The sequence below is a fragment of the Borostomias antarcticus genome (genome assembly GCF_949987555.1).
Source record: "Borostomias antarcticus genome assembly, chromosome: 14".
In the NCBI taxonomy this organism is placed as follows: domain Eukaryota; kingdom Metazoa; phylum Chordata; class Actinopteri; order Stomiiformes; family Stomiidae; genus Borostomias; species Borostomias antarcticus.
The window spans coordinates 15779802-15790402 of record NC_140247.1 but is presented as its reverse complement, the minus strand read 5'-3'; the positions used below and the strand labels follow the sequence as shown (position 1 = coordinate 15790402).

Below are 10601 nucleotides of genomic sequence, written 5' to 3'. Positions count from 1 at the left end.
GCCCCTGCAGGGGCCCACTTTATTGATCACTACTAGTAGTGCACTTTATTGATCGCTAGTAGTAGTGCACTTTATTGATCGCTAGTAGTAGTGCACTTTATTGATCACTAGTAGTAGTGCACTTTATTGATCACTACTAGTAGTGCACTTTATTGATCGCTAGTAGTAGTGCACTTTATTGATCACTAGTAGTAGTGCACTTTATTGATCACTACTAGTAGTGCACTTTATTGATCGCTAGTAGTAGTGCACTTTATTGATCACTAGTAGTAGTGCACTTTATTGATCACTACTAGTAGTGCACTTTATTGATCACTAGTAGTAGTGCACTTTATTGATCGCTAGTAGTAGTGCACTTTATTGATCACTAGTAGTAGTGCACTTTATTGATCACTACTAGTAGTGCACTTTATTGATCGCTAGTAGTAGTGCACTTTATTGATCACTAGTAGTAGTGCACTTTATTGATCACTACTAGTAGTGCAATTTATTGATCACTAGTAGTAGTGCACTTTATTGATCACTAGTAGTAGTGCACTTTATTGATCGCTAGTAGTAGTGCACTTTATTGATCGCTAGTAGTAGTGCACTTTATTGATCGCTAGTAGTAGTGCACTTCATTGATCGCTAGTAGTAGTGTACTTTATTGATCTCTAGTAATAGTGCACTTTATTGATCGCTAGTAGTAGTGCACTTTACTGATCGCTAGTAGTAGTGCACTTTATTGATCTCTAGTAGTAGTGCACTTTATTGATCACTAGTAGTAGTGCACTTTATTGATCGCTAGTAGTAGTGCACTTTATTGATCACTAGTAGTAGTGCACATTATTGATCACTAGTTGTAGTCGGCGACACATACATTTATATCACCATATCACCAGGGGACTATAATCCCATACAAACGCTGAGTAAGTGCATTGAACAAATCAACGATAGGATGTGCCAGAACTTTCTTCAACTAAACAAACTGTGTAAAAATTGAAGTAATTGTCTTTAGAGCCAAAGAAGAACAATTAAAAGTCAGCGCTCAGCTCTAATCAGTAATTCTAAAAACCACAAACGAAGCCAGAAATCTTGGTGTAGTCATGAACTCAGATATGAATTTCAACAGTTACAGTAAGACAATTACAAAGTCAGCCTACTATCGACTGAAGAATATATCAAGGATTAAAGGATTTATGTCTCAGCAGGATCTGGAAAAACTCCAGGTGTTTATATTCAGTAGACTCGACTACTGTAACGGTGTTTACAGGTCTCTCTAAAAAATCAATCAGACAGCTGCAGCTGATTCAGAACGCTGCTGCTCGAGTCCTCACTAAGACTAAGAAAGTGGATCACATCACTCCAGTTCTGAGGTCCTTACACTGGCTTCCTGTCTGCCAAAGAACTGACTTTAAAATACTGCTGTTGGTTTACAAAGCACTGAATGGTCTAAGGCCAGACTGAAGACTTTTCTTTTTCGTGTCTTCTACCCCAGTCAGCCTCTCAGCATTTCCCAGAGTGCTTCACTCCCCCCCTGCTACTGACACAACCCTCTATCCCAGCGGTAGCCGGCCACCCAGGTGAACCCCCCAGGTGAACCCCCCAGGTGAACCACTCAGGTGAACCCCCCAGGTGAACCACCCAGGTGAACCCCCCAGGTGAACCACTCAGGTGAACCCCCCAGGTGAACCACCCAGGTGAACCCCCCAGGTGAACCACCCAGGTGAACCCCCCAGGTGAACCCCCCAGGTGAACCACCCAGGTGAACCACCCCATCTGGTCCAGTCCTGCAGACCCCCCTCAGACCGACCCCCCTCAGATTCGCTGTGACCTGAGCCCCCCGGGGGGAGAGAGATGGAGGGAGAGAAAGGGAGGGAGGGAGAGAGATGGAGGGAGGGAGAGAGATGGAGGGAGAGAGATGGAGGGAGAGGGGCAGTAGAGGAGAGAGCGAGATGGAGGGAGAGAGATGGAGGGAGAGAGAGGGAGGGAGGGAGAGAGATGGAGGGAGAGAGATGGAGGGAGGGAGAGAGATGGAGGGAGAGGGGCAGTAGAGGCGGGAGAGAGATGGAGGGAGAGAGATGAAGGGAGAGAGAGGGAGGGAGAGAGATGGAGGGAGAGGGGCAGTAGAGGAGAGAGCGAGATGGAGGGAGAGAGATGGAGGGAGAGAGAGGGAGGGAGGGAGAGAGATGGAGGGAGAGAGATGGAGGGAGGGAGAGAGATGGAGGGAGAGGGGCAGTAGAGGCGGGAGAGAGATGGAGGGAGAGAGATGAAGGGAGAGAGAGGGAGGGAGAGAGAGGGAGGGAGGGAGAGAGATGGAGGGAGAGGGGCAGTAGAGGCGGGAGAGAGATGGAGGGAGAGAGATGAAGGGAGAGAGAGGGAGGGAGAGAGAGGGAGGGAGGGAGAGAGATGGAGGGAGAGGGTGCTAATTGTTCCCTTGGGGAGGACCACATAATGGGGCCCTGTCTGGACACCACACTGCACCCTCAAACAACTGGGACAGGTGTGAATATATATGAATGTGTGTGTGTGTGTGTGTGTGTGTGTGTGTGTGTGTGTGTGTGTGTGTGTGTATGTGTGTGTGTGTGTGTGTGTGTGTGTGTGTGTGTGTGTGTGTGTGTGAGACTGTGTCTCCTCACGTCTGCCAGTCCTTGAAGCAAATAAAGGGCTCATAGTGTGAGAGAGAACTCAGGAACGCCACGCACCGACGCCACGCACGTGAGACCCATCCTTCCCAGCATGCCCAGGGCACGATTAGAGCCCGGGTCTCCCGTTCGGGAGGCAGATTAGAGCCCGGGTCTCCCGTTCGGGAGGCAGAAGCGCCGACAGGTGCGCCAGTAGGGACGGCCCCCTAAGAGGGACTATCAGCGCACCTTTGAGTGAGCGAGGTTCACCAGCTACTGCTAAGTTTCAAATCAAATCAAATCAAACTTTATTTGTATAGTGCATTTCATACACAGAGGCAACACAATGCGCTTTACAGAGAGCAATGGGGGGTGGGCATAGGTCCCACCCCTACATATTCCAGAGGGAAGCAAAAAGACAGTTTCACCCGGGGGCCAGAAAAGTGAGCAGTAAAAATTCTTCCCCGACCTCTCTCAACGAGACGACCCAGCAAGCTTCTGGGAAATGTTTGTCTATTGGCAGGAGAGGAGAGTGCACAAATAGTTACAGAGAAGTTGCCTACATGGTAGGCCATTATGTGTTACCTATCCCTGTAGTCTCTAATATGATATTTAAGTGAATCATATACCAAAGCACAGTAAGCACTTAATGCCACAAAGCAGAGGTGGGGAGACAGAAAGCAGAGAGCCAAGGGTAAAAAGGGGTGGGGTTGGCTGGATAGGGACAGCTGACAACACAGAGCGGGAAGGAGCTAGGTAAGGAGCTAGGTAAGGAGCTAGGGAAGGAGCTAGGGAAGGAGCTAGGAGGAGGAGGAGGTCACAAGGAGGCAGGGGCCTTTCCACTTCCTCTTCACTCGGCTACACACGCGACTGTCTCTCTACTCAACACACAGTCTCAACACACAGAGGCTCTCTCTCTCTCTCTCCCTCTCCCTCTCTCTCTCCCTCTCTCTCTCTCCCTCTCCCTCTCCCTCTCCCTCTCCCTCTCTCTCTCTCTCTCTCTCTCTCTCTCTCCCTCTCCCAGACAATCCTCTTCCCTCTCTCTGGCTGATGCTCAGTGCTGGAAGCCTCTTGGGAGGACGAGTCCATTCACCACGGCGGCCCTGGTTACGCAACACCCCTCTCCGACGCAGCCCCCGAAATCTCTGCCTCTCGTGTTGCCATGGCGCCGAGAGGCTCTGCGGGCACGGCGACTCCGGGATGGGGGGGGGGGTCCTGGGGGGTGGAGACGCCGGAGATCCCGCGGAGACGGTGGGACCGGCGGTCCAGCCCCAGCTCGCTGCCGGACGCTTCTCTGGGACTGGGACTGAGGACCGGAGGGCCGGAGGGAGAGAGAGACGGGGTGATGGATGAAGGAGTCCTCGTCGTCCTCCCTCCTCCTGTCCTCTGCTGGGTCCTCTCATACTGTCCCTGCTGTGTCTCTGGGACGTCTCCATTCACTGTCTGTTTACTGGCCGGACACTGAGGACCTCCCTCTAACCTCTCTGGGCTGGAGGAGGAGGAGGAGGGGGTGGGAGAGTAAAGAGGAGGAGGAGGAAGAGGAGGGGGGTGGAAGAGGAGGAAGGGTAGGAAGAATGGGGAGAGGGGGGGGGCGAAGAAGGAGGAGGCGGGGAGATGAGGAGGAGGGGGGGATGGGGAGAGGGGGTGGAAGAGGAGGAGGAGGAGGGGGGTAAAGAGAAGAAGGGGAGAGGAGGAGGAGAAGAAGGAGGAGGGTTCAAGGGGGAAACATCAGTCACTGTTGGCTAAAACAGATAATCTTTTACAGCACTGAAAATCATGGCGATAACAACATGAATACCAGGAGCAGTCTCATATCAGCACGCCGTTCTTCAGCTGTGGAGACACATTCTCTACTAAAGATACGTTCTCTACTAAAGATATGTTCTCTACTAAAGATACCTTCTCTACTAAAGATACCTTCTCTACTAAAGATACTGAACTCTCCTTCCATCTAAAGCAGAACAGTCCTGGGATGCGATCTGCAACTCAAAGTGGGTCAGGTCCCCTGTGGGGTACAGCTGTGATTGGAGGCGCTAAGCCACCTTAAAGGACACCTTCTATCTGTGACATTTAAATACCAGATGGCTTATCTGTTTCAAACCAATTACCATCGGTTTGAACCCAGCAGTGAAGCTCTGGGGTGGTCACAGTTCCCAGCCCACAGGCTAGAAAACTGCTACAGACAGCATCTCAGGTACTAACTACTTCTAGGGTCCACATAGAACATAAATAAAGAGTTATCCACAATAAAACGACATGTTCCTGGTCTATATACCCAGTGTTGGTCTACTCACTGTTCCATTTTTTTCACTTTCACAGCGACCTTTGACATGAGAAAAGCACAATAAAACGAGTGTGAGTGATGTTTGCACGACCATTTTGAGTAAACAATGTCACAGCTTATTCACACTCTTTCAGACGACCCCCCCCCCACACACACACACACAACTTTGACTGGTGCCTCTATCCAACCAGAAGCACCAAGACACACTCTCTCTCTCTCTCTCTCACACACACACACACACACACACACACACACACACACACACACACACAGGGAACTGAGTGACAGTGACCCTAAGACACTCACACAAAACCACTAGGACTGTGTGTCATACTTCTGTGACAAACGACATCTTGCCAGCCACTTAGGAGAGCTGGTTCTAATTAGGAGTTCTCTAACAGTCTCTGTTCGTCACACAAACACTCAATATCGGCCAACTGAGCCAGTTAGCCCTGGGTCTGTCAGTCAACACTGAGGCTTTCACTGAAAGCGACTTACAATGTTTTGAGCTAGTAGTGTTGGGGTGCCTTGCTCAAGGGCACAACGGTAGGATTGTCAAGTGGCTTGCCCGGTCACCGGTCAGATGCTCTGGACACCGGGATACCTATAAGCTATACACTGACCCAGATCTGCTGGTTTGACACCATGTGTCAGACTGAATTAAGAAGATGGGGCCATACATACACACTCATACAATCAGACATAGCAAGCCAGACCTCCGTCGCCCCAACCCAAAAAATCCCTTTTGCCGTGGAAAGCAGAATGTGAGCTCACGTGATCAGGATGGCGACGCAAGGCTAGGTCAAACAAGGAACTTGAGGCATTTGACCATGACAACTGTAGCGACCTCATCTCCAACTACACCTGCCTAACTACAACTAACACGACTCAATGGTGAGAAAGTAGATACAGGTAAATCCTCTTTCCCATTAATCGTTTACCCATTCTGTCCTTTTACTAATGTAATGTCTTTGAACAGCAAGGGGAAAATATTTTTGAAAGATGTCAACATTGCTTTTATATTGCCCCCTAGTGGTATCACTGCAGCATAGCAGTGTGCTAACTGCGTGAGCATAAATTAGGTCAGTTCGAACCTTCACTTCCTGGTGAATGAGTCATAATAGGACACTGACACATGTAACCTGGAGGATAGACACGTCAACATATGGAAAAAGGCCTAACCCATCCAGGTTCCTATGAGGTCTACCTTAACAGTATTCACCACCTGCCTCAACACTATCATTATTATTCATCACTAACTGCTGATGTGTGCATAACTGGACCCAGCCAGTCATTGACTCAGGGTTGATGTTAAATAATCCCACCCAACCTTCCCTCCTGCAAAAGGAAACACAAAACTGAGGACAGGTGTCAACTGCAAATATTTATTGAATAAAATGTGAAATTTGCAAAACAGAACTCTCCCCTCTCCGCTGTAAATCATGGGAGCACAGCTTCAGCTGTTAAAACATGGCTTTTTAGCTACACTTCCGCATCGCGTCACAACACCAGACGTCTGATAACTGTGCAAGCACATAATCGGATAGCTCGTTTTATTCCAGTCGAAATGAAATCAGAAATTACAGCATTTAAAAATTAAAAAAAATGCATATAGTTAAAAAAAAGAAAAGTTAGGGAAGAAGCACAACCTTGTGAGGTGGCGACTGAGACATGTACTGTACCTGGGGGCAGACAGCCACACACCATCAGTAAATGCAAGAGGGGGGTCTACAGACCAGACCACCCCCCCAATCCTAACCATAGCCCCTCCCACCACAGGCTCCTCCCACCACAACAGGTTCACACACGCGGCGGCGACTCATCGTTTATTGAAACGTTGTACAAAAAAAAAGGAGTTACATGGAATTGCACCTTTTACGTGGCACAATAACTAAAAAGGAAAATGGTTAGAACCAAAATGGGGGGGGGATCACCACTCATCCCGCATCATTTGTGGAGCTGAGAGTCCAAGTTTGAACAGGACTGCCCCCTGGTGGGAGGGAGGTAAACTGGTAGTAGAGAGTCTCAGATGAGAGGTAATTATCATGGTTAGCTAGAGGCTCCTGGGGGTAGGAGTGCACGGGAGGATGTGTTGGGTCAGGATGGGGGGGTCGGTGCCGGGGGGGGGGGGGGGGTTAGCAACCTCTAGAAGCCGTGGACCTTGAGCTGCTCCTCTTTGGCCAGGCCGATCTGCAAGGGGGGAGCAAAGGGGGGGGCGGAGGTTAGACAAATAACTTGGCTGGTCAGCAGGCGGTGTTGACCGCCGTGGGAGCTGCGGTTCACAAGTACAGAGTGTTTAGAAGCGATGGGGACAGCCGACCGTTCCCACGGCCGGCGTATCCAGACGTCACCCACCTCAGTGAGGAACTGGCAGATATTCTTGCGCTGGTCTCCCTGCAGCTGAATCACCTCACCATACTCTCCATGCTCGATCACTGTCCCATTGCAGGCAAATTTCTGATGGCGACAAATGCAGAATCTCAGACAGTGTCCGGGGGAGGGGGGGGCAGAGGCAAACCTCCAACTCAGATCAACTAGGGCGAAGCCATTCAGGCAGGATTTGTCCATTCATGTTAGTTTAATAATATATTTATTAACTTGAACATATGCATCTTAATCCTATCTTCTTTTTTTTTTTTACTTATAGGTAGCCTTTTAAACACCTGTCCAGGGACAGCAGATGAAAGCTAGCCTTTAGGCCAACTCTGGCTCATATAGTGTGACTTGATTGGCATTGTCCCTGATAAGACGAACTGAAAATGAAAGTCGGTCCTCTTAAGAGAAAATCTATTTCGCAAGAGACCATACCCGAATAGGAGGTCATTGGGGATATAGGGGCTGTTGGGGATATAGGGGCTGTTGCAGGTGTGTTGTACCTTCTTGAAGGCCTTGACTAGCTTCTTCTTGTCATAGTCAGTGGCTATGCCCTGGACCGTGGTCAGAGTCTTCCTGCCGTTGCGCTGCTGGATTCTTATGTGGATGTAGTCCTCAGTCCCAGCTGGGAGCCTGTCATCACCCTTAGTTGCATCAGCAAAGGGGTCTGCAGAGGGAACAAAATAACTTAAAATAACTCGACTACTGATCTCAAAATAAGAGCTGTAGCAAATGTGGTCTTGCGTGACAACGTTAACTGTGCGTTACCACACAAATTTGAGACGAGATTAGCAAGGTCAATAACGTTCCATCCACGCGAGGTCCACACCTAACAATCAGCGTCGATAGGCCGCTGGGGTTACATGTTAGCCGGCTAAGGTTAGCCAGCTAGATAGCTACTAACACAGGTAACACAGGAAGTCTCATACAGAGGGGTTGCTCAATTGTCCAGCGAGCCACGAAGTACAGACAGGCCACTGCACTGTTGATACATTGCCAGATATCTACAGCGGCCAGATATATACAGCGGCCAGGACAGCAGGAACCATGGATTAGGCCCGACTCATACACTAGTTAGCTTACGTGGCGGCATCGAGTATCAGAATGATATATGACTAGCTAGTGCTAATTTAGCACTAGCACGGACGCAATCTGGTTAGGCCTGGCTGGCATCCATAAAGTTGTCTAACAGCCTAGCTAGCTAAGCATGCTACCGTTACCGTCGTGGCCGTAGCTTTCGGCTGAGGGCCAAGACGACGGAGGATTCCATAACAGCCAACGTTAACAAACTAGTTAGCCAGCAGATAAACGATAAGCTAACATTAGCGTTATTATACAAGTTGACAGTCAGCTATCGAACGTTAAATGTAAAAGAAAAGTCATAGCTGCCTTAACGTTACCACAAAAGTACATTAGGAAGCAACTCGCTAGCACGCCAGCCGCCCTTCCCCCCACAGCTATGCTAACGTTAGCGTATACTATTGCTAGCTAGCTATTTTGAAAAGACTTACCGAAAGTTTGGAGGTTCTGAATAGCGGACATACGATAAGATTTGCTTTCCTTTCGGACAATAACGGGTTAGCGATCGACTGGTCAACTAGTTTTGGGTTTACAGTAGTTTTTTGGGATTCTCCTGTTGACGGGGTCTTGACTTGATCGAGCTGAAAAGGTCTCACAAAATGGAGATTGTTGAGCTCGCAAAGAGGAAAACAACCTTTTATAGCCCCTCCCCGAAACCAGCGTCGGGTGTGACGTACGTAAGGGCGTGCGCTGCTGTGGATTTTACCGGAAAGATTACGTCATTATTATCGGATGTCTGCGAGATTATTTGGGAAAGATTATGGAAAAGTACCCACAATTACAGTTTTTTGGGGGGCTGATTCAAAACCTTTATCTATCAAATGCGTGTAACATCTTATTCATTTTAAGTAAAACAAGTGCACTGTAAACATGTTGTGAATTATACAGATTCAGATTCAGATGCCGGATATCTTGGGGATAGATGCTTCGGATCCCCGAAGAGATCTCGCATCTAATCATCTGCATCTAATGCTCCTGTGTCACCTTCTTGATAAGAGCAGATTAATTATATGGTGAGCTCGATGAGAGGGATGTGTTGTAATCTTTTCAGCCTTCCTAACTATTCTGGAGGAATGAATAGAAGTGAGGGGAGACTACAGTACAGCCAATGATTTTAGATGTCTCTGCATATCACTCTTTTTATATTGCTGTTTGCATTCATTCGTTATTTTTTTGTATGTATTTAAACAATTTATTAGTCGTTTTTTTCATGTGTTGAGTCGTTTATTCAGGAATACAGTGCATCCGGAAAGTACTCACACCCCTTCACTTTTAACACATTTTGTTATGTTACAGCCTTGCTCCAAATCATCATTCATTCTACACACAATACCCCATAATGACAATGTGAAAAAGCTTTAAGACATGTTTGCAAAAGTTTTATATATATACATATATATGTATATACTCCCTTTGCTATGACACTCAAAATTGAGTTCAGGTGCATCCTGTTTCCACTGATCATCCTTGAGACGTTCTGCAACTTGATTGGAGTCCACCTGTGGTAAATTAAATTGATTGGACATGATTTGGACGTTTGAACCTGCTCCAGAGCGCTCAGGACCTCAGACTGGGGCGAAGGTTTACCTTCCAACAGGACAATGAGGGGAGGCCTAGTTTGAGTACTTCACACTACTAGATAGCCTAAATGGCATAAAAAGATATGAAAACACTACTGAGTTTTAAATTAAGTTTTTGCAAGATTCATTTTATGCTTGAGGACTTCAAGGTGTGCGCAGAGCCACAAAAAGCATTCAGGGGCAGAGGTCTGTGCTCTCTGAGCACCATTTCTAGTTTAAACTTTTTTTACTTTGTCATTATGGAGTATTGTGTGTAGATTTTTGAGGAAAAAAATAATTTAATCCATTTCGGAATAAGGCTGTAACATAATAAAATGTGGAAAAAGTGTATGGGTATGAGTACTTTCCAGATGCACTGTATGTTGCTTGCTCGATCATCTCGTTGAGAGAGGTCAGGGAAGAATTTTTACAGCTCACTTTTCTGGCCCCTGGGTGAAATTGTTTTTGCTTCCCTCTGGAATATGTAGGGGTGGGACCTATTCCCACCCTCCCATTTCTCTCTGTAAAGCACATTGTGTTGCCTATAAATGCGCTATACAAATAAAGTTTGATTTGATTAGATTTTCCATTATGACAGGATTTGTCCTCCATAAAGAAGAACACTTACTGCTTAAGCTGAAGTTTGTCTGGCAAGAGGCTGAAGTAAATTGAGGTTGCACCTTTGAATCCTCAGACTGAACT

General features: G+C 47.5%; 1 protein-coding gene across 1 annotated transcript; it reads right to left on the bottom strand.

Annotated features, from left to right (window-relative positions):
* Positions 1-6258: 6258 nt before the first annotated feature.
* eif1 (eukaryotic translation initiation factor 1) lies at positions 6259-8934 on the bottom strand. The gene is made up of 4 exons (XM_084448982.1): positions 8772-8934; positions 7764-7927; positions 7243-7344; positions 6259-7077 (listed from the first exon to the last, which is right to left on the bottom strand). The coding sequence occupies exons 1-4, from the start codon at positions 8800-8802 to the stop codon at positions 7033-7035; spliced, it is 342 nt and encodes a 113-aa protein (XP_084305108.1). The 5' UTR covers positions 8803-8934; the 3' UTR covers positions 6259-7032.
* Between the last annotated feature and the right edge of the window lie 1667 nt (positions 8935-10601).

What these genes read in the sequence shown, in the direction of transcription:
- eif1 (XM_084448982.1), bottom strand. Translation starts at nt 8,802, where the DNA reads ATGTCCGCTATTCAGAACCTCCAAACTTTCG. An exon ending in TCAGAACCTCCAAACTTTCG is followed by an intron (nt 7,928 to 8,771) that starts GTAAGTCTTTTC and finishes TTCCCTCTGCAG; the next exon opens with ACCCCTTTGCTGATGCAACT. An exon ending in TCTGCCAGTTCCTCACTGAG is followed by an intron (nt 7,078 to 7,242) that starts GTGGGTGACGTC and finishes CCCCCCTTGCAG; the next exon opens with ATCGGCCTGGCCAAAGAGGA.